Source organism: Eublepharis macularius, chromosome 3, assembly GCF_028583425.1.
Source record: "Eublepharis macularius isolate TG4126 chromosome 3, MPM_Emac_v1.0, whole genome shotgun sequence".
Classification (NCBI taxonomy): Eukaryota; Metazoa; Chordata; class Lepidosauria; order Squamata; family Eublepharidae; genus Eublepharis; species Eublepharis macularius.
In genome coordinates, this window is record NC_072792.1 from 158,581,365 (window position 1) to 158,605,679 (window position 24,315).

The 24,315-nt window shown below is 40.6% G+C and overlaps 1 protein-coding gene across 1 annotated transcript; it reads left to right on the plus strand.

Moving 5' to 3' along the window:
- CENPJ (centromere protein J) lies at nt 1-23,225 on the plus strand. Its single transcript, XM_054974069.1, has 17 exons — nt 1-77; nt 575-1,058; nt 2,595-2,721; nt 4,416-4,679; nt 6,334-6,472; nt 6,696-6,801; nt 7,372-8,938; nt 10,275-10,404; nt 11,478-11,643; nt 13,176-13,412; nt 16,531-16,630; nt 18,471-18,580; nt 19,521-19,625; nt 20,631-20,771; nt 20,857-20,941; nt 21,284-21,404; nt 22,930-23,225. Exons 2-17 carry the CDS (start codon nt 648-650, stop codon nt 23,138-23,140), a joined length of 4,020 nt encoding a protein of 1,339 aa, XP_054830044.1. The 5' UTR covers nt 1-77; nt 575-647; the 3' UTR covers nt 23,141-23,225.
- The last annotated feature ends 1,090 nt before the right edge of the window (nt 23,226-24,315 follow it).

Sequence of the window (24,315 nt, forward strand, 5' to 3'; positions counted from 1 at the left end):
TGGGAGCTCGGAGGACGGCGGTAGGTTTGTAAAAGGTCTGGCGGCTGTCGCCCTACAGAGATGGGGCCGATAAGTAGGTGAGTGAGGGGGGCTGTGAGGGACATGTGGCACGCTGAGGAGGCAGGAATCATGTTTCGCGTTTCCTCTCACGCAGTTGTGAGGAAATGTAAAATTTCCCGTGACCAGGTATAGAAAGAAACTGTATGCACAACATATTTCTCTAAAACGTGTTTCAGGTGGGTTCAGATATTGGTCTACAAGATTCAGGTTCAGTAGGACCTCAAAGACCAACTAAACTTCCAGGGTATAGGTTTCGAGAGTTAAAGCTAATAATATTATACCTTACACCTTTACTTTAAATACCCTTCCCATCTTCTGGCTGCATAAAACCCTATGTACTTCCACTTCACGTATTTGAAGAAGGAAGCTTTGACTCTTGAAAGCTCATACCCTAGAAATCTGGTTGGTCTTTAAGGTGATCCTGTACCCAAATCTTGCTCTTTTATAAAATGTGGATTCTGATATGTATGAGAGAGACACCTTTTTTTCCTTTTCTCTTCTCCACCCCATGCAGGTTCTAAAAGCCAGATACCAAATTGTTGGGATTTGTCAGAAGTTACAATTTGGATTGTAATCAGATTTTCCAGATGGTCACCTCTGCAGATCTCAGTTGGGAAGAAAATTTAGCAGCTCATTGGATGTCCAGTGCTTCTCGGGCTGGAGTCATATTAAATCCTCCTTTCCTTAGTTTGAAAACCACTCGTGCAATCAATGTTGAAAACGACTCGAGTTTTGCAGTTAACTCACTACATAGTTCAAGCAGTGCTTCTCTTACTACAGACTCTCTCCATGGGGAAGAAGTCTTGGAGTCTTGTGAAGAAAAGTTGGATGGGGCTAAAATGCTTTTCCCGCTTTCATTGACTAAGAAGGAATCAATGCTTATGGTTAAAGAAGGTTCAGCCCAGCGTGAAGCCCTGCAACATAATTTTGAATATAGTCGATTGGATGATATGCAGGATGGATGTTGCAATGAGCCACTAACGCAGAAGCTTGAGCAGGTAAAAACTTGCCTGTGTTGGGCAGCATTAGTATCACTTCTGTCAAGGAAGAAAGCATTGGTGAATTCACAGGACACTCTGGTGAACTTGTAACCAACTAAGCTGAATGCAGTCCATAAGGGCTTTGATACAAGTGCTTGTTTCTTGATGACTCTCTGGACTGTAAAACCCAGCATCTTTAGAGTATCTGATAGGATGCTAGTATGTGACTGGTGAAGCGCATGTATGTGGTGTATTGCAGCCTGTGTAGGCCTGCTGAAGAGTCTTGGCCTATTTTTAATTAGGAAAATGTTTTGCTTAATGACCTACTTAACACATCCTTCTGCTATGATCAATGATGGCATTGCCAATGTCATCTCAGTGGGTTAGATGCAATAATGTATCTCCAGAAAGGAGAACGTATTTAGCACAGTTCTATGTACAATCGGTGTAGTGTCTGCAGCAATTCAGTGCGCTTCAATACATTTTTGGGGCAAAGTGATAGTGTGGAATGTACAACACAACATTCACATTATTTGATTTTATTTGGTTTTGAAATGTTATCAGAAAAAAGATCTTATGCTATGTCTTGCATGTGCAGAAAAGATATGGTATGCAATCTCTTTCACTTAGCAGAAGCAGGCAGTGAGGAGTAACTTTTGCACTTTGGCAGGCAGAAATCAGAAGCCCAAGAGCTTAAAATACTGCAAGCAAGTACTGATGCTACTGACGTGCCTGTGATTGAGATGTATTTTGTTGTACCAATACTGGATTTGTTCAAATAAAATTACCCTGTTGGGGAGAGATGCTAGGAAGTAGCTTCTGTACGTGTATTCTGACACTGCATTGGGAACTGCATGGTCAGAATGCAGTTGGATGTACATCTATGTTGAAAGGGGGGAGGCTTATGAGGCACTTGGGGTATATCCCGTTTGTATTGTACTATGTGGATTCTTATTGCCACCCCCTTTGCAAGGTAGTTCAAAGATGCTTCTTGATTGTGGGTTGTATTGCTGCATCTGGTTCAACACTAGCAGTGGATTCACTTCTTTCAGGAATTTTGTTTGTCCAAACAAAAGGAGCACTAACTGAAACTTGTTCTTTTTGACTTTGTATTTTCTGGAGGCTTCTTGCAGGCTGATCTTTTGGAAGTGATAACTGCAACTGTGATATTGATAGTCCGTGCTTCTTTAGAGTAGTGTCCCTGATACAGTGAATAGAAGCAGTTGGATCTGTCCCTTGTCAAGGAAACATTTATAAAACAACTGCGTCTAACTTGGGCTCTGGCAGCAAGTAGAGGCTGTGATTCCTGATATGGGCTGAGATTTCAGTACATACCAGCTGTGCCAGGATCTTGGACCATACCTTGCCTACCTTGATTCTGATTGCTTAATAATCTTATCAAGTAGCTCAAATGGTATATGGTAGACCTGGGATATATTAAGATTTCAGTGTAATTAAATCTTGTTTGTAAATTGTTTCTTATGCGTATTGTATTATGCTGGTTGTGCTGATGTTGATTTTCAAAATTATACCTCCCTTTTTGTGCTCGAAAAGCTGAAAGGCTTTCAGCAGCTCAAGCAAGAAGAGCTGAAAAGGCAACAAATGGAGCAAATCCAAAGGCTAATGGAAGAGCAACAGAAACTACTTTCTATGGTTTCTGAGCAGCAAGCACACACTGGTGAGTGGAAATGATGGGGAAAGCCTTTAGAAGTTCATTACAGTTTCAATAGGCAGAGAATAAGTTTGTTAAATATTTTGTGTGTTCATTGCTTTTACGTATATGAGGATACTTTGGGATGAAAGTATTCAATCAGGAATATTGAATACTCAATATTGGCTTGATTTCCATACTGCAGTTTACCATACCAGAATGCTCTTGCAAACTGCTCTTACGCTTCTCAGTTAGAACTTACTGGGATACTGACTGCATAGCTTTATACCTAATAACTCCTAGGTATATGCTTCTTAACCCAAGAGCTCAGGGCTATGCACATAGTCACTCTTCTATTTTATCTCTGTATGGGTAAGGTAAATCAAGCTGAGAGTGAGTGACTGGCCCAAGGTTGTCTACAGTTAAGGTAGTCAGTCAACAGATCTGAAGAAAAATGTCATGTATTTAACAGAGGCTTAATGGAATGGTATTTACCAAGTGATGTTATATACTTTCATGCCATGAAAAGTTTCCGCTCTTCATTCCCACACTTTAAGCTTCTAATAAAGAGACTTGACATTTTTCTCCAGGCCTGTTGGCAAGCCTACCTACAATGAAATTCAGTGCAGAGTTACTCTCTTCCAAGCCAATTGAAGTCCAGGGTGTGGCTCTGCTCATGGCTGCACTGCTACTGAGCTTCATGGCTGAGTGTAGATTTGCATCCGAGTCTCTGTCATTTCATTGACCCTCTAACCACCGCACTGCACTGCCTTTCCCATATAGTGGGAGCAATTCTAAGCAGGTCTGCTTGGAAGTAAATCCCATTTTATTTAAGGGGACTTGTTCCAGGAAAGCATACTTAAGATCTAAGATATTTAAGTATGCTTGTCCCAGGAAAGCATACTTAAGATTGCAGCCCATTATTGCTCTCAAGTTACATTCTAGGCATGGAATAAATGTTGTGGAGGATACGGCTATTGGTGTGTGTGTGATATAATATTAATAACAGTTTTATTGTGCTTTTGAGATGCATTTTCATTAAAAACATGTTTTATGTTTATAAATAAGGTGATGCTTATTCACACTTGATCTGTCCTGTATCATTTGTTTTGTAATATTGATAGGAGCCTTCAAAATGCTTTATGGAAAGCTTTTTTGTAAAATAAATTGTAAAATACCTCGAGATGGGTTATATTTCTGGAACAGGCTTGCACAGCCTGTGACCTATCAAACTTTATGCCAGCCCTCTATCCATATACTGTGGCCTGCCTCCTCTGTGCCGACAGGCAGCTAAAACAGCAGGCTTGTTGAGCTCTTTGTGGGCCACTTATACATCGTTAGTGGATTGTTCTTTGGTCAGTTACAAGCTTTGCATTCTTGTTCCTACAAGAGATGTAGTACTTACAATTAGAATCCTGAGCTTGATTAATATGAGATAACATGGCAAATATTTAAAATGGTGTGTACTGTGCTATTATAAGCTAAACAAAATAGCTACTAGTTATGCAGTTGAATGCATACCATTAAAATACCAAAATCCTCCTCACCTCAAGGCCCAGCTTTCCTTTCCATCTGTTTCTTGTTGCTTTGATGGTCTTAAGTGTATGTTTACAGTGCTATGAGTTTAAGGCTTTTCTTGATCAAAGATAATTAGCTAAATGCACAGAGATGGGGCATGCAAATATAATAGATATTATTATAATAATTATTTTGCATTTAATGCATTGCCGTTACAGAAAATGACATGAGTCAACAGTATAGTCAATCAGCTCGCTTGTCTCCTACGCCTTATTTCCCACCTTGTCGCGTTGGAAATGGTGTTCCCCGGGACCTTGGGTCTTGTGTTTCTCCTGCTGGACAAACGGATTCTCTGCAAATGTTAAACGACCAAATACCAAAAGGAATATCCTCTGCAGATCCTTCCTATGAGAACTGGCCATTAGAAACGCAGAACAAATTGGAAGTTTTAGACCACACTTCCATTTCAGGTACACAAATTTCTATCTTAATTTTTATTTTTAAAAAACCTTTGTGGCTTTGCTTTTGTGGCCTTTCCTTAACCAGGTTACTGAATTTACCTTACAGGGTGGTGAAAAGGATTACTGAGAATATACACAAAATGCACTTGGAAAGAAAGAGTACAAATGATTATTATTTATATTGGTCACAATCCAGTTCCCCTCATCCATTCCAAGGATAGGGCAGGCATGTTACAGACATCTCTTTTTCTGATACTGGGCCACTGCGCTGTGTGTTTAGGGGTGTGTATGTATAGAAAGGGGAGGAGTTCATGCTGAGGAGCCTACAGGCTCCTCAGCATGCAGCCACTGTCTCCACGGTGCAAGCAAATTGTGTGTGCGTGTGTGTGTGTGTATATGTCATCAAGTTGCTTCTGACTTATGGTGAACCTATGAATTAATGACCTCCAAAACATCCCATCATTAACAGCCTTGCCCAGCTCTTGCAAACTGAAGGCCAGCCAGCTGATATGGCTACCAGGCTCTACACCATGGTAACATCAAGAGTGAAGTCTACACAGTCAAAGTCAACTTGGAGACTCCGGTTGGTGCAGAACTCTGCCGCTTGATTATTATCAGGAGCTAGGCAAAGCATACACATTGCTTCTATTCTGCAGCCACTCCATTAGCTGCCTATCAGTTACCAGCTCATTCAAGCTATCACGTACAAAGCCCTTCATGCCCTTGGTCCCTCATATCTACAGGACCGTCTCTCTCCCTGTAGTCCACTATGGCAGCTTCACTTACCTGAACGTGGCCTTCTGCAGGTGCCACCCTGGAAAGGGGCAACATCAATAATTATACATACTCTGTTGTGGTCTCCATATTATGGGATGGCCTGCCAGGAGAGGTCAGGAAAGCTCCCACTTTCCTAGTTTTTCACAAACCATACAAAACTGAATTATTCAGGAGGACTTTTTATAATGGTGATGGGGCTGTGCTGTAAGAAATGGCTCAGAGAGATGCTTTGGGTAGTTTGTGCATTGTTTAACATGTCATGTCAAATTGCTTATGTTGTGTTTCATCATTGTTTCGGCTCTATATTTGGTTTTCTTCTTTTTTTCCTAATTTCTGCTAGCCCTACCCAGTTGTATTGTTTATTGAAGTCCCAACCACTGATCATATTGACTTACACTGTGTAATCTATGTTGAGTCTCAGTGAGATAGGTTGTCTATAAATAAAATTCGAGGACCTTTAAATTATGTGGTGGGAGGGAAGGCAGCATGGTATAGTTCAATTTCATTAGATCTCAGAAGAGAAGCAAGGTTGGTACTTGAATGAAAGACTGCCAAGGATGACTCTGCAGAGGAAGGCAATGGCAAACCTCCTCTGCTTTGCACTTGCCATGAAGGCCCCTTGGTGGGGTTGCCATAAATAAGTTGTGACTTGACAGCACTTGACACACACAAATTATGTGGCACTGTATCCACACAGCTAAAATGGAGAGAAACTGGTAACAGCCTGGCTATAGGGCAACTACTTATCTTAGCTCAAGAAGGACATTTGTATATCTTTCTCCCCACAACTCAGTTCTTCCTTCCTCTGCATTCACTTGTCATTTCTCCACTGGATGTTTGCAGCTTTCATACCACCTGGAAAATGGCAGTTCTCTTTATTTCACAGGAGGAAGCAGTAGGTCTCCAGAACCAAATCTGGCAGGAAGTACAGATGGAAGCAATAACAGCAAAAGCCCAGGGAACAGAGAGACATCTAGAAATCTGACCGGACGGAAGTGCTTGGAAACTCTTAATGCAGAGGAAAGGTGAGAAAGGTTTCGCATGCAAAATGGTGTCTTTATATTGCGTGCATACAGTAGGCTCAAGTAAAGTAAACTACTGTAGCGCAAGATGTTATGCTTTTAGAAAACTGAAGGCTTAGTCCTAAATGAAACTATCAGGACAGTTCTCTGGATACAGAGGCATTGGTTTTATTTTAATGCATTTCATGACAAGATTTGACAATAAAATTTTGATCTCTTGAAACAGGCCTATTCCTACTAGTATTCAAGAGAGAAAACTGACATTTGAAGAATTGCTAGAAGAGCAGATACGATTGGAAGAACAGCGGTTGAGCCAAAAAGGAAATAGAAAGGTTACGTTGTTAAAGATACTACTGTTCTGGTTTTTCTACACGATATGAAATTCTCTAGTTTCATGATTGTGAGGTCAAGTCTATGCTTTAATCTATCAGAGTCTCACTTTGAGTTGATGCAATATATAAAACTGCACATACCTAGAATGCCTTAAAAGTACTTGGGTGGTACATCATTCCCTCTATATTGACCCAGCAATCAGTCAGTGGTAGGGGCCAACGGTTGTGGAACTTTCCCATGTTCTGGCAGTCTTTTCAGATCCAGCAAAAGTTTACTTCTGGGGTTGCAGGACCTGCATAGTCATATGGCTCAAGAAGCTGCAGTGGGAAGAGGAAAGAGACAAACACATGCTTGTTGCAATTTCCCTTCTCCCCACTGCAACCTCTCAACCTGCATGGCTGTGTGGGCCCTGCAACCCCAGCAATAAGCTTTCCTGGGGTTGGGAAGGATGGTAGAGGGCAGGGAACATGGGTGAGATCTTCTGTCCTTGCACTGGCAGATTACTGGATCCAGCCAAATATGCTTTATTTGGAAAAAGTCTGAAATCTATGTTTTTAACTTTAATTTAGGATGTTGGAAGATCAGCTTGTCAGCAAGCAGTTCCTAAACAGCCCTTTCTAAAACGGGGTGAAGGCTTAACTAGGTTTACTGGCACTAAGTCTAAAGTAGCTAAGCAAAAAGAAAACAAAACAGCTCTTCATCCCAAAACTTCAGAAGTGAGCAACATGGTTAAAGCTGACAAGCCACAGCTTCACCGGAAAATTGCTCCTTTAAATAAAGAAACTGTTTCTGATAACTCAGTGCTTAAAAAGGGTAACCAGCGTGTTAAATCAAAGAAGGCTTCTGCAATTCTTGCTCAGAAAACAACAATAAACAGGAATTGCGTTGGGAAAGCTATCCCTCTGTCAACAAGACAAAACCCCACTGAAAAGAAACTCGGACCACTGAAGGACTCTCTCGGGACAGAGAAAAATAAAGAAGATATAATGGAACTTGTGAAGCTGAACGAAGCAGGCAGCAAGTTATCTGGGGAAACTCCTAAGTCACCCACCAAGTCGAGCCGGTCGTTCTCTCATCCCAAACATCATACGGATTGCTCTGAAAAGGACTCAGAGCTGTCATTTGAACTGTCTTTCCAGAAGAAATTAGAAAACTGGGATACAGAAAACGAAAAAGAAAAAATTGAACTAGATGAATTTTTGTTTCTAGAGCAAGCAGCTGATGAAATATCTTTCACTAGCAATTCCTCACTTATCCTAAAGATCTTGGATCAAGGTCAGCAGATTTCCACAGGCCACAGAATGTCTTCTACTCCTATCAAATCAGGGCCGCCACAGCAAAGGCCTGATGTGCTGGGTGTGGCAGAAGTGAATAAGAGAGAAGAGCTTGCTTCCCAACAAGGGAGCAAGGAGAGGGATAGAGGCCCAGCTGCTGAAGCGCAGGCAACAGTCACATTAAAGGATCATCTAAATAAAATTGATACGAAAATACTTTGGGCTTTCCCCAGCACTCAGTTTCAAGAAGATGACTCTGATGGAAGCAGCGAGGCAACTTCTGACTCAGAGGAAGAATTTGAAACTACCATAAAACCTGCAAGAGAGGAAGCCAAAGCACTTGCTTTGAATAGTAGAGGTGATAGTCCAGAATTCTCTGAGTGCAAAGGACAAGATAAAGGCACAAGCAGGGGTGCCAATCTTGATTTGCGGGAAAAAGATCTTACCAACAACCTATCTAGTGAAATAATTGCTGATGAAGCCCTTGAATCTCAAAGCGTATGCAGTGCAAATAGGAATAAGATTGAGTTTGATGACGAGAGATCGTGGTCTGACTTTGAAGAGCATGGGAGACTGTGTGCTCAAACGCCAAGCAGCGAAGTGGCTATCGAAGCTTCTCCATCCACTGATCATTCTGCTTGGAGTGAGGCGTTCTTCCTGGATAAGGCGATAAAGAGGAAGATTGCTACAGTGAAGAAGGGGGAAGTTTTGGCTAAGCAGAGTATCACAAATAGCGAGGTAACGGCACCTCCTACAACAGATCTGATGCTGAAGCTCTTCCCTTCCCTGAGGCTCAAGCAGAAGGGCGATGCATATGAAAAGCCTGATAGTAAACCCAACATGGGCCAGGGAGAACCCACAGGTAAGTGAGAGTAAGCCAACTGAGCATTGTGTATAGTGACCACCCCCATACATGTCCCCACAGACTGTATGAATAATATGCATTGCAAGTGGGAGCTTTGATGTTGAGTTGCGATTTCTTATGGAACGGGGCAATTATGGGAACCTATATTTGGTTTGGGATTTTTAGGTAGCATTTAATCTGACAATTTATTGCCCTTCAAAATTTTAAGCATTAAAAAAAACATGTGCATATGATTTTAAATACGTAAAATGATGTAATGGCTTGAAGTCAAGAGATTAGTATGTTGAATTGATAATAGTACATGTAAACAAAACAGATTCATTGTTTCACCATCTGTTTCCTTTTTTTTTTTTTGCGCAGAGTAAGCAAGGTGATTCATGCTTCAAAAAGCTTACAACCTCATAGGAGGGACAGTTGAGGGTAATTGGAGCAATATATGCAGCTGCATGTAATTTCAGCTTAGGTTCATTGGAAGATTTTTATAGTGATCTTTGTCAAAATGTATGGATTTAGGAAGGACATTTCTGTGATCAGCCCAATGTGCTTTGCCAGAAACTGTATCCATTGCTAATTACCTCGCTCAGCAAGGATTCTGATGGCTGCTCTACTACAGAAGAGTCTGGCTCAATGCTGTTCCCCCGGCACTTGAGTTAACGTAGCCTGATAGGATCTGCCTCTCCTGATACTACATTATCTTCTGGGTATTTTATTGCTGCCTGCCCCCCCCCCCCCCAGTATCTCATCCCCAGAACTCAATACCAGTGAAATTCACCTCACTTTAACAGGTCATGCTTGGAGGTAGAATTAGCCTTGCCTTCCTCTGCCGTACTGTTGTGGGGTGGGTGAGGGAGTGTCACTTACAGAACTTGCCAATTTCAATGCTGCCGTTCTTGGGGAGGGGAAGGCAGGCCTCCCTTTTTTCTTTGCTGCCCATTAGACTTAATGGAAGAGAGTCTTAGGATCCAGCTTAGTTGAAGCGAATCATAAGATCCAGCCCACTGAATCAAAGCAAATTGTCAACCCCTCAGTCACACAGGCTATTGAATTCATTTTGTGTTTTTAAAGTGATTCCTGTTCATTAAAATGGAGCAATAGGAACATTTTGTGGAGTGTTCTTCGAGCTTACTAACCCCAAGAAATCTTTAGTTGAACCCCATTTATTGGATTTGTTTCCAGTTTCACAGCGACTCAATGATACATCTTTACCCAAAGTCAAAGGTGTGCATAATCAGTTATAAAACTGGTCTACAGGCTGCTTAGAGATGGTAGGCAAAATATTACTGCTTGACTCTGTCTGATGTGTATCCAACGTGGTGAATCTCTTCCCTCTTAGACACTGCTCGATCCCAGCTTTTGAGAGAGAAGCTTGTTGAATTGGAAACAGAAATTGAAAGGTTCAGGATGGAAAATGCATCCCTAGCAAAACTTCGAGAAGAACAAGAGAATTCTTTGAAAAACCTCAGGTAACTTCTCTGGAGTCTGAGTTCTTGGTCTGAAGATGGTTAGCTTACAACAAGGCTGTGCTACTTAAAACTCAGCTAGCCCAACACAGCCAGGAGCTGGGGCTGAGAGGAGTGGCTTACCCAGGCCACCTGCAGAGCTCATGGCAGAAGTGGGATTCAAACCAGTAGGGTGCTGATTTGCAGCCGAACCACTTAACCACTGTGCTACAGCAGCTCTCTGTGCATTATGTGCATAGGAAGTGCATAATGGACGCTCTGTGCATAACAAGTGCATAATAGATGCTCATTTCATACAGAGTGTTGCTGTTTGCTTTGGCAGGCAAGAAAGTATGAGCAAAATTGTATCCACATGCTGAAATGTTTTTTAGATTTAATTATTTTAGCGGCATTATTTATGATTCATGTTTCCTGTATGTTTGTAATGGCCTTTGGTTATACACAATATATGCTATCATGCTATTGTACTATCAAGTACATAGTGGATGGTATCCTGCCTTATGCTACAGGCACTCCCTTGGGCCTAAGGACCCTTCTTCTGACTTACTGGCTCTTCCATTGAAGGAAGAGCCATTAAAGTTGGATGAAGCTTTCAAACTTTGCTTAGTGGAATGATAGGATACAGGACAGAATCAGGACCATGCTGGGGCTGAGGGCAGTCGTACCCAAATCCAACCTGGAGATGAATTGCTAGGGATGAATTGCAGCATTTTCTAAGGACAATTTCCTTATTTCTGATAGCTGCAATGGTCTTTCAACAACTGATTTAATTTCCATATCATGAGCACTAATGAGTATCGAAATTACCGCTTTTTCTGGCCAAGGTGTACTGTAGACAACTTTTGAAGATATTTTTGCCTGTTCTTGGTTAACTGATTCAAAAGATGATTCTTGCATCCCATGAGGAGTCATAGAAACAGTGTTTGGTAGGTTATGCCCTAGAAGGCTTTCTCTTTGAATATATTGGGTTGGTGAAATTTTTAAGGGGTAATAAGTTACATCACATAAGTTTTGAAAGGCGAGTCCTTTAAACTTAGAAGATGTGTGAGACAGGCTAACATGCAGTTAAATTTCAGGAAAGAAGTTGCCAATTTTGAACAACAGAAAGCAAAGGAACTGACTGAAATAGAAGAAATGAAAAAAGAGGAAACAAGAAAACTGCAAAAAGAACGTAAAGTTTTTGAGAAGTATGCACTGGCAGCCAGAGCCATTCCAGATAAAAAAGAGCGTGAAGAAATTCAGGTAACTATAAGGGAAAAACCTACACCTGATTAAGAGAACCTCACAGGAATACACTCAGCAAATGTTAATTTGATGTTCTGAGGTATGTTTTTCATAACTGCAAAATAATAAATAATATATTGCAAAATGATAGCTGCACAAAGAAAGTCTTGAACATCCTTTTGCTTGCTTTTAATTTGAAAAAAATTGTTGACTGCTATTGTACAGAACTACTGGATTCAGTTCTGTCAGAGGTGGTCTGTTTTTGGTCACCCAACCACCAGTAGTAGTAATTTATTTCATTAAAAGTAAACGTTAACGTATTAGCTTATAACAATCCCTGTATCATGCTGACTGTCCGCCTGCCTTGCCCCCGAGTCAAAGATTTATGGAGCAGGAAAGTGGGAGATCACTCCAGACATAGCAGACCAGAGTTTAAATCCTGATTTATGCAACCAGTTCTGGTTAACCTACCAGATATCAGTAACAAATCCTGGTTTATGCGTAAATCCCCAGTTGTTCTCTCCTTTCTTCCTCCCTGCAGGGAGTGCTCTGCCCCTACAGTGCTGCCCCTGTGGCCAGGCAGCTGCAAAAGGCAGAGTGGCTCAGGGAAATCTTGTTTGTGAATTCAGACACTTCCACTACTACAAACTGTGGTTAACAAACCAGCTATTTATTTATTTTTTATACCACTTCTCTCTGGTCAAAAACTCAAAGCGGTTCACATCAGTCAATTAAAAGGTAAGGGTAGTCCCCTGTGCAAGCACTGAATGATTATTGACCTATGGGGGGACATCACATCACGATGTCTTCTTGGCAGACTTTGTTACGGGGTGGTTTGCCATTGTATCAGTTAAAATCAACAAAACAATAAAAATCAAATAAAATCCAAACAAAACTTACATAATATATAATACATAAAACCACATTAATCCCAGCCCTGTAATATAAAACCCTACAGATAAACATCAGTATTATAGGTAATTACAGTACCTGTCAAGCTACAGACCCTAGCCTATAATCCTGGTTTGGTGACAACTGAACAACTCTATTTATTGGACTGTCTTGCATTCAGGCATTACAACTGGCTGGGATTTGGTCAAACCAGAGTTGATTGCGATGTCTGAATGAAGTCAGTCTTGAGAAGTATGATAGTGTAGACTGCTTCCTGGAGTTGGATAGAATCCTGCTGAACTTCCTCCTGCTAAACTTTTCAAGACATGCAATAGCAGCATGCCATCAGAATCACAAAGGGATCCCTTTACCTTACTGCAGGTGACACAGAAGAGCACCGCAAGTGGATTTTTCTGCCCTGTCTCTCTTCCTGGGAAACTTCTAGCTTCAGAAGGCGAGGGAGGAGTGACAGATTCAAACTAAGTAGAGCCCTGGTCCCCTCTGTCTTCCAACCCTTGACTTTTTCAGAAGGGGCACAAAGCACACGGTGTTCCGAGTCCTAAAGCATGCACTGCCATAGAGGGTCACCCCCTTCCAGTTTGTATATTTTAATGAAATAGGAAAATAATTAGCTCATATGCTAACTTTTTTTTGTTAAGGCTCTGAAACAGCAGGTTGCAACCTTGCAGGAAGATTTAAAACGGAGAGAAACAAAATGGTCAACCACCCACATGCGTCTTAGAGACCAGATAGAAGCATTAACCGGAGAGAATAGGCAGCTACGAGAAGAGATCAAAATTATGGAAAGATTTCGTTTAGAAGCCTGGAAGAGGGAATCTGCAAACAATAGGAAAGTTGACAGCTGTGGGGTCTATTCAAAAACAACAGAGACTGCAGTAAGTTCTCTTTTCTGATCATTTCTAATTGACTGGGGAATAAATATGCTACATTTCACTTCTTTGAACCTTTACAGGCACTTGAAACTTGCCTCAGAGGGATAACCTGATGCAAACCAACCGCACATCTTAGTTCTGTTGTGATCCAAGCTGGCTTAAATTTAAAAGACTCTTGGCTCCTCATATGCAATGCCATTGCCAGACTGGCTGGTTGGGGAGAGGGGGTGTATGAGCAGATAAGTGAATGTGGGAGTATCCTGAAGAGTAAAGCCGAAAGAACAGAGCTTTATGACTTCAGAGTCTAGATTAACAACTTCTCACATTTCAGTTTCTATGATTTTTATATTGCTCTGTGATTATCACTGTGGTGGTGTACTTGCAGTTGTGTTCTAAGGTTACCTACCAATCTGTTCACATATGTCCTGCTGTTATCTAGATGGGCAAAGGGGAGGAGATTCACTCCGCTGCAAATTGCTCCGGCTTTTCAAGGGAAAATTGATTATAGGTTATTTTGAGGCAATTAAGAGTTCATGAACTAATTCTCAAATGTGATTATACTCTCCAATTTCTTTTGGTTTTCCTAATGTAACAGCACAGTGCTGGCTGCGGCTTCTGTTTCTGGGATCTTTTTTTGTTTGTCTTTTGTTTTGGCCCAGTCTCTGAGAGTGTACGTGCCGTCAATTCGCAATCAACTTATGGTAACCCCAGCAAGGGGTTTTCAAGGCACGTGAGATGCAGAGCTGGTTTGCCACTGCCTTTCTCTGCAGAGTCTTTCTTGGTGGTCACCCATCCAAGTACTGACCCTGCTTAGCTTCCAAGATCTGGAGGAAAAATACGGGCAACCCTGGAACGTCAAATGCAGGGAAAAAACAACAACACCAGGGAACCAATTCACAATAGTTGTATATTCTGTATATCATATAAAAGTGCAAAAGTGCAGTAGTGCAATTGTACAGTTAATAAATTCACAATACAAAAATACACAATATGGTCATATTCAGTACACCTATCATTGAAAAGTCTTTGTCGTCCGTACAGTTCATTACATTCATTTAAAGTGCCAAGTGTCTTATTTTGATGGAAAGCCGAAGGTGGAGAGTCATAGAGAGGTGTTGTTATCATTCACAGTCCAATAATTTAAATTATTCAAAAAACGCCGATGGGGCTGTGCAGGCAAGTACCATTAACCCGTTTCGTGAGTAAAAACTCACTTCATCCTGGGCATGAAAGAATTCGGACTGGACACACTGTAAAAATAAAATGCAATCAGCAAATACATACATAATATTACATATAAAGATACATTTAAAAATCAAATACATGTTCACTTACAATGTGTTACAATCTCCAGTTATGCTCTCCTATGGCTTATGAAGAGGTGGTGCTAACGGACAGATAATTGATTAGGTAATGACTGTGTATATATCTCTCATTTGGGGCCGAATCAATCAATGTTCTATCTAAACCAATTACAGCTGGAGGAAGGTCCGGGGGAACTCCACTACTTACAATGAATCACAATTCTCATAGGAAACAAGAGTAGACAATCTCTAAGTTTAATCCATGCGGTGAAAGAGTGTTAAGTTGGAAAATCCATTTGGATTCCAACTGCATGAGTGTTTTACCTGTATCCGAAGCGTATGGACGGTCTAGATGTTCAATGACAGAGACTTTAAAGTCATGATGTGAGTGTTTACACTTCGTGCCCACCCCCCAATACAATGCTTTTCGGACAAGGGTGGATCTTTTCAAATTAATACGGCTGATTAAACTTGGGTGCCTCTTTGGGCAGGGGGACCCCCCAACATCCACGGGCGTTACTTACAAATCGATGTTTTGTCCCAATGTATCTGATCCTATGATAGATAGTTTTGAAAGGGTGGTGCTAAGGGACGTGACTAAATTGGAATCTGGAAGGGTTCATAAAAGATACAACCTCTCCAAATTGGAGTGGGAGGCTTTGCAGGGGCTTAAATATGACAAAGACATAGTCATCAAGACCGCGGACAAAGGTGGGGGCATTGTCATACAGAATACAAGTGACTATGTTCAGGAATGTACCAGACAACTTAATATTGAGACAGAATACAAGCGGGTGTCCATCAACCCGACTTCACACATCCAACGGATCATCAAGATTGTTTTGGATGAGGGGTTGGTGGAAAATGAGATAGACAAAAAGACCAGAGATGCCCTGATTAACCCCAGCCCCAGAATACCTGTCTTTTATACATTACCTAAAATCCACAAGTCAGGACACCCTCCCCCCGGACGTCCTATAATTTCCGGCTCTAATTCAGTCCTGGAACCTCTATCGCGTTATCTGGATTTTTTCCTGCAACCCCTAGTTATAAAGTGAGTTTTTACTCACGAAACGGGTTAATGGTACTTGCCTGCACATCCCCGTCGGCGTTTTTTGAATAATTTAAATTATTGGACTGTGAATGATAACAACACCTCTCTATGACTCTCCACCTTCGGCTTTCCATCAAAATAAGACACTTGGCACTTTAAATGAATGTAATGAACTGTACGGACGACAAAGACTTTTCAATGATAGGTGTACTGAATATGACCATATTGTGTATTTTTGTATTGTGAATTTATTAACTGTACAATTGCACTACTGCACTTTTGCACTTTTATATGATATACAGAATATACAACTATTGTGAATTGGTTCCCTGGTGTTGTTGTTTTTTCCTAGCTTCCAAGATCTGGCAAGATCAGGCTACACTAATGCTGCCTTCCTTCCCCCCGTCTACATAGGCTTTGCTTATAAAGGGTGGATTTCGTAAAGGGTGCAACACTGCATCCACTATGATATGAAAGCAGCCTGGAAAACAGGGAAGGGTTGTCTAATTTCTTTTATCGCTGGTAACTTCTTTCTTGGCTGTCGCCTGAATAATTTAAACGCCTTAACAGAGAACTCTGTTTTAAAGATTTGGCTGCTTTAAGAGATTAGGAGGAGCATAGGGTGCTGTTCCTCTAGAATTCTCTGCCTAAGGAAAAGCACATGGCCAGTCCCACATTCCAAGAAATTGGTCAAGATTGGGCGGTTTAGAAAGGATGATATAAATATTTTTAAGAAGTTATGAATGGGCTGCTTCTTTTTCAGCATATACCAACCGTATTGCAAAAAACTCAGACTACATCTTCAGTTCCTCAAGTGGAGAAGAGCAGCAAAACAAATGGGAAAAATGATTTGCCTCCGGAAGGTACAAAGACTTGTTTATGGGAAATGGGTTCATTTTCTGTCTTACATGCTCCACCTCTCCATCTTTAGTACGGCATTGTAGTAGAAAGCAGTTATTCCTCTCTAAATTTAAGACTGCAACTTTGTAAACAAACTGATCTAAATGTTACAAGATTAAAAATCAGTCTAATGCTCAAAATGTATTGAAATATTTTTTATCTTTGAGGGGTCCCCTCTTTACTGGATTTGTTGATGGTCTCATGGTGATTTATTTTAGATGCTAATTAAAGACTGAAATGCTACAAAATTATTTTTAAATGGGAACATTGACAAGTTCACCATTAGTTTGGAAGGCTAAAGCAGATCCTGAGGGAGGGGCTGTTTTCTGTAGTATGTTTTATAGTTTTTGTATTTTTACTTTTGCATTGTAACAAATCCTTGGTCAGGAGTTTTGAATGTTATGTCTTAGTTTTGATATGCTGCTTCACTCAAGGAAAGCTGTGAATTAAATTCTCTCTTTAATAATGAGGCCTTCTTAAGGCATTCAGCATTAATCTCTTGAAGTGCTAATTGATGTTTTCATTGAGAAATCATCATTACTTGCTTGAAAAAGTAGTTATCTTTCCAACTTGGCTTCTAGCTTTTCCTTAGTGACCCAGAGCTGGAAGATGCTACAGATAGTGTTTTGAAAAAAGTTATCATGGGAACTAGTGATTTTTTTTTTCATTTTAAGGAGACAGTCTCTCATGCACGAGTGCAGATGTAAAACTAGTAGCTTTTCACTAGCTTCCTGATATGGGAAATTACAGACTGCCTACTAGTGAAATCAGTGATCCATATAATCCATCAGTGACTTTTGAGGGTTTCAGGCAGACTCTTTCCTTCGGTTGCATTTTTACATGTGTCTGCCTAATACTAAGTCAGCCATTGGTTAGTCAAGGTTAAAACTGTCTACTCTGATAGGCAGCAGCTCTCCAGTACAATTATTTCACATCACTGATTCCTCATCTTTCTAGGTGAACTTGGGACCTTCTGCTTGCAAAGCAGATGCTCAACCACTGATCTGTAGCTCTGCCCTAAATTGCAGTGCAATTTGTAATACAGCATATCCAATAGAGTTACGGCGCAAGAAATAAAAATGGCTTTTTACTATAAGGTTCTTTCTCTTTAATTCAGTCTATGAGTTCAAGAGCTTCCTGGCTGAATCCACAACCTAAAATAAAGTTACTTGTTCCAGATTTCCATTGGTTTTAAATAAATGTTTTCCACTTACATTCCCAGCACAGTTGGAATGCTTGTGTAAACCTGTACTGCATGTGGCATTAACACCTCAGGTACTGTTTGTAGGGCTCAAATTACTTAATGTATTTAAATTATGAATTTGCTTCAAATTGCAGGAAATTGGAGAGTTGTTTTTTACTGTAAAAAAATTAACAAACTAGGTAACAACAATTACTGAAAGCAATAAAAGTCTTAACCAATTAAGCAACAACAGATTAATTACAACCCCAGTAGCTGATTCTTTAAAATTGCAATTGTTAACATCCGAGGAAGAAAGGTAAAAGCTAAATCAGCCTGGCCACAGAAACTTTCAGGCTTCAAAAACCTGAAAGTTTCTACACAACCAGGCCTCTACTGATCATCTAAATGCTAGCAGAGGCCATGATGAGCAGATTTCCCCAAGGAGGGCGACACAAGTAGTGGCACCACAGCCAAGACCCCAAGGGTCTAAGAGGCAGGGTAGGTTCATATGGCAGGACAAGGTCCTTCTAATAAAAGCAGCGTGTTTAGGTCACTGTCTATATAATCTTTGTCCTGTAGTCCTAAGAACTCCAGTATGTTTTGAACTCTTTTTGAAACAGGCAGGCACTCTGCAAGATCTAGATTAGCAGCTGTACCTAATGAGAGTTGCTTGGACAACCCAACATTTACCCATGAAGACTCTTCTAAGACCTTTATGGTAACAAGTAAAGTAAGTTACTGTCATGTTCCCCTTTTGTGATTTGAGAGGGTATTTGGGCCACTTTGAAGGGACTATTGTATCATCAAAGTACTAAGTAACTGTATTATTACTGCAGTGTTGAAAGAATAGCTCAATGCTTTGTATTGGTACCGAGTTTGCCTTTATCTCTGCACAGACCTTCTTTTAGCTGAGATACATAAAAAATATGTAGAGAGATAGCTGTGCAATCATTTTTCATATCAATAAGGTTATAGGAACTGTCGTAAGTTGTTCTTTGTTAAAGAATGGTGGGGGCTAGAGTTTAGCTACTGTACATTATGCTACTGGTTTATCTTACTCATATGCAGAACATGGACAAGGATAGCTTGTTTTCCATTGGAAGGGGAAACCAGTGATTTCTAGTTACTCTGTATCGGTCTGTTACTAATAGTTGATCTAAACATACAGAATAAATTATTTATGAATGTTACTCCTCTTCTGTACAATAGTTTACATTGTATTTGTTGAGGTGAGAAGCACTAAGCTGATGTCAAGGAAACATCTGGCTATATAGTTGAGGTGTAGTTTTCAGTGTTCTGAGAGGAAGCTTGGAGCTTCTTGGAGGTTCCTTAGTGAAAATATCACCAATAACAGATGGACCTCCTTGAAAGGCAACTTTCAGGTTTCTTAAGACAACTACACGGGAATACTCCAGCATGCACATTTTTTTCCTGTCAGCAAATGCTGTATGTGAACTGGCTATAAATCTTGCACCTGTCCCATAAGACACTGCAGTGCTCAGGGCTCTGTGGTAGACAAGCTGAAAGGAAAAGGAGAGAGCTTAGACACCACCACGGTAGAGCAATATGCTCTTGTAATGCCTCATCTAGACAGACAGAGCATTTCCAGGTATACTGTGGTCACTTGGTGCTTCTCCAGGTACTGAAAATGGATTATTTTCCCACTTCAGAATTTTCCTGGCAATACAGCTGTTGAACCCTCAACAACAGCAACTCCCGTCTACGTAGATTCTGAAGAAGAAATAGAAAGAGAAGCCGGTCATCCTGATGGAAAGGTAAGATAACCCTTTCCGTTCAAGTGAATCCGGAACACAGTAAGTGGCAGCACTGTAGAACAGAGCGGCTCGCCTTTTCCTTTTTCACAAAGAATGGTCACCTAGAAACGGCCAATAACCATGCACACTTACAAAAAGTACATTGCTGTACTTGTGCTAGGAAGGTGGGGAAGGTCCTTTTTGGACCATTTATAGTTTTGCATAATCTTCATAACTTAAAAGTATACAGGCTTTCAAAAGCTGTTTATATACCATTTCAATATAGACTTTCCATTGTGGCTTAAACCATACCCCCAAATTGTAGACAGTTTCTTCAAGTTCCATTCAGTCCTAAACTTCTGTACTGAAATTATTGAGTTCCTATTAAGCTACAAAGAATGGGGATTAATAAATTAAAAAAAAAAGTAAAAGAAAAAAAGAAAAAAAAAGAATGGGGATTCTTTTTTTTTTTTTTTAGTCTCAGCAGTTTCCCATACACTGCAATACATTGTTAAATGTTCAGGTACAAACAACCACCCTTGTCTGTGGTTTTACCAGCAGAGTGCGTGAGTCTTGGGTTTCTGAACCTTTCCCTATTGTGTAAGAAACATTGTGAACTGAGAGTTATGAGCAGAGAACACACAAATCTATATGCTGAAAAAAGGATTTTTGGATAGCTGTTGTGGCCTGTTCATGGAAGCCGTGAATACTATTGAAGTGTGGAAGGGAGGGTGCAAGCCCAAGGCTCACACTGCACACTTGGTGTGTAACCTACATGCCTTAGCCATATCTATGCTGACCTCAGTTGTGCTTCATGGTCTGGATCTCAATAGGTGAATTTTCTTCATCAAAACTGGCTAAAGGCTCTGGAAGTGTATGTGCCCCTTTATGTTTCCTTTGGCTGTAGATTATAACTTAGCAAGTGAACTATCTGTTCTGTGGGGGAACCCATTCAAACACTTCAACCTATCAGGCAGGAGTGTTATGAAACGCACTTTTATTTTACCTTTTTTAAAAAAAAAATAGGTTGAAAAGATTTTGAAGGATGGTAGCCACCTTATTTTCTTCCCTAATGGTACACGGAAAGAAGTGAGCTGTGATGGCAAGACCACCACTGTAACCTTCTTCAATGGGGATATAAAACAAGTTCTAGAAGACCAAAGAGTGGTACGTATCAAACAACTCATTATAAGCAAGGAATTATATATGGTAAAATGGTTCTATTAATGGCAATCTTCTGAACTCTCCATAGATATACTATTATGCTGAGGCGAAAACTACCCACACCACCTACCCCACTGGTTTAGAGGTCCTACACTTCTCAAATGGCCAAATAGGTAAACAGTATGACTTTTCATTTGCTTCATTTATACCTTGTTTTTCTTCCCATGGTGACCCAAAGCAGCTTACATCATTCTCCTCTCCTGCATTTTATCCTCAACAACCCTGCGAGGTAGGTTAGGCTGAGTGTGTGTGACTGGCTCAAGGTCCCACAAGATTCCATGGCAGAGGGGGGTTTTGAACCTGGGCTTCCCAAATCCTAGTATGATAGTTTAACCGCTGTACAACACTCACTCTTACTTTTTGTTAAACTGCAAAGTGCTGTGTGCAACTGATGCTACATAAACCAAAAACAATGTATGTTTGAACACTGACATTCCATGTGATCATTATTGCAGAAAAGTACTTTCCAGATGGAAGGAAGGAGATTGTGTTCCCTGACCAAACTATAAAAAACATATTCCCAGACGGTCAAGAAGAAAACATTTTTCCTGATGGCACCATTATCCGTTTTCAGCAGTAAGGTTTTACTTTAAGAAACTTAAAATTTTAGATTGCTTCTAGTTGTATCAATATAATACGTAAGAAGATTCGTTTACAGTATTTTTGAGGAGGAACCAGACTGAGGCGCAGCCTTTCTGGCAACAGCTGTCTTGTCACCTTTCCACTGGCTCCTGAGCTAGCTGAGAATCAAAATGTAGGCGCTTGAGCTCCCCAATAAGGCAGGACTGCTTGTTACACACCGTGATTAAATCTTTAGATGTGATCAAAATACAGAAATCTCTATGCTCATTAGGTGGTTTTCCACATGGGTTTTTTCTGTAGGTTCTGGCCCCATACTGCTTCAATTCATCCCAATTTCTGCATGCATTTTTTTGCCTTGAGTTTTTATTTCATTTTTTTTTTGTTTTCCCCCCATTTATTTTTGGCCAGTTCTTTTGAAACCACTTTTACCTTTGATTTTTTTCTGGAAACCAATTTTGAGTTTTTCCCTTGTGTAAAATGTTTCTTTAGGTTTGGTTTGTCCCTCCCACCTCCAACCCACTTTTCAATGAATGGAGGTTTCATCATCATCAAACCACACCTCCCACCCCCACCCCAGTTTTTGAATTGTATTTTTCTTAGTGTTATATCAATCTACCGTTGTAACAATAAATGCAGCAGGTTCTCTGAACTTCGTGCTTTTTTTAAAAAAAGTCTCTACCCTATTCCATTGTAGAGATGACTTTTTCCTTGCCTCTGAAAGAGAAAGGGCTAGATACTTTTTAAAAAAATGTAAGCTGAGAATTCAGAGAATCTGCAGCATGTATTGTTAATATGTTATGAAAATAACAATGGAAAACAATTGTGAAAGACCTAGGGACCCTGGGGAGGAGGGGTGGCCTCTTCTGGGGCCAGAAAAAGCAGCAAGATTTTAAAAACCACATAACTACTGTTCTGGGCTCTATCCCTACAGAGGTCAGTTTGTCCTGCTGGTGCTGGCCTCTGCCTCCCAGCTCTGGGTCAGCATGGGCGAGGCTCTCTGGTTTGGACCGGGGGGGGGGGGGGGCTGCTCCTCTTTTAGACTTCCCCATCTATTCATTTTCAGTCTTAAAAAAAAGGAATTTAGCCATGTATCAATAACATTATAAGCACACAGAAATTTTTTTTAAAGGGGGCATGTGCTGTGATACCACCAATGACAACACCCTCACTTGAAAGATCCTGATTATTTAAGGCACATGCAGATCAAAATAAGCTGGCTCCACAACTGTAAAAATGCGAAGGGAGAGCAGATATGTGGAAGAACCACACTCAAACCAATTCCTAAGAAAATCAGGAGTAAGCCAAGCGTGCAGAAAAGTTGGCCTCAAATATTAAAAATGCCTGCCTGTACTAGTCAGTAGCCCTTAATTTAAAAAAACTTAGAAGGTTCAGGTATTCAGATAAGGAATAGTCACGTGGTGGCTGCTTTCTGCTCACCTATCCTCAGGTCATCTGCGATCAGTAGAATTTAGCAAGAAATTGTGTTAAAATTTAAGACTGCTCATGTATTTTTATTAAGGGATGGAAGCAAGACTATAGAATTCAACAATGGTCAAGAAGAATTGCATACAGCACACTTCAAGAGGCGCAAGTATCCTGATGGCACCACCAAGACTGTATATGCTAATGGATGCCAAGAAACAAAATATGCCTCTGGTCGAGTAAGAGTTAAGGACAAGGATGGCAAAGTTATAATGGACACCCTCCCACAAATGACACTTGCATGTTGATTATGTTCTATCTTTTCTTGCTAGCAATCCCAAACCTATTTGCTGAAAAAAATTGTAAAAATTCTGCATTTGTACATAAGCATTATAAAATAAATTTATTTCTCAGCCATCTTTTGGATGAGCCCTGTAAGTTAATTCAGAACCCATCACTGGAGCAGGCACGTACAGTTCATCATCTAGAAAAGAGCAAGAGTCCAGTAAGACTAACAAAATAAGACTAACAGATATCTGAAGTGAGCCGTGATTCATAAAAGCTCACACCTGACCACAAATTTTGTTAAGTCTTATAGGTGCTACTGGACTCTTGCTCTTTTATACTGCTACAGATAGACAAACATGGCTACCCATTTTAGTTCATCATCTAGATGTTGCAGCTGTCAAGAAAGCCACATAATCAAAATCCCTTGCAGAACATGAACTGACTCTAGATAGTGCCTTTGACCTGGCACGTGTGAACTTTCTAGCCTTTTTCTATGGGGGGATACCACCTCATCCTCCATCATACACTGATCTGCAGGACTGGTTGGGTGGAGCTGAAAACTAATGTGAATAAACAGGGCCAGCTGTGCTGTCATTGTAAACAGAAGTGAGAGATGTGGCACAGCCTCAGTCCTGACCTGTTCCCTCTGCTATCCAACAACTTTCTAAAAACTGTTATTTGCATTGACTGTAAGGCAATATTTCTAAGGGTGGCATGTTCTGTGATACATGTAGGTCGAGTAGGTGGGTCTGCTATATTGACTCTATTTGTATATAAGCTTAGTGAACCATTTAGAGTGCTTCAATGACTCATTCACCTTTACAGCCATAGGAGATTGGTATTATCTCTGTTTGCCACAGCCCTAGGCCTACAGTACCTGACAATCCTCACTGGGGAGCAGGGCCTGGTTCCAGGAAAAAGAAGTGCTGTTGGTTATGCAGCATCTTTGAAAGGTGGGGATACAGTAAGTTTGACTGAGCAGAAGTGACTAATGTAGTATTCTTCTTGCATTCCACTTGTGCAAAAGCCCCAGCACCAACAGCACTGATAGACAGAAGCTGGCATGTGTAATTCAGGAAGCACCGCACACACACAGGAATGTACTATTTATTTTGAAGAGTGTTCCCATTTTGTTTTACACTAAGGAACTGTAAGTCCTCAATTTCTTCACCTCATCAAAAAAGGATGTGCTCTA

Bases quoted from the DNA above. Each gene is read 5' to 3' on its own strand.
- CENPJ (XM_054974069.1), top strand. From the start codon at position 648: ATGGTCACCTCTGCAGATCTCAGTTGGGAAGAAAATTTAGCAGCTCAT. The intron at 4,680-6,333 runs GTACACAAATTT...TTTATTTCACAG, and splicing joins AGACCACACTTCCATTTCAG to GAGGAAGCAGTAGGTCTCCA. The intron at 8,939-10,274 runs GTAAGTGAGAGT...CTTCCCTCTTAG, and splicing joins GGGCCAGGGAGAACCCACAG to ACACTGCTCGATCCCAGCTT.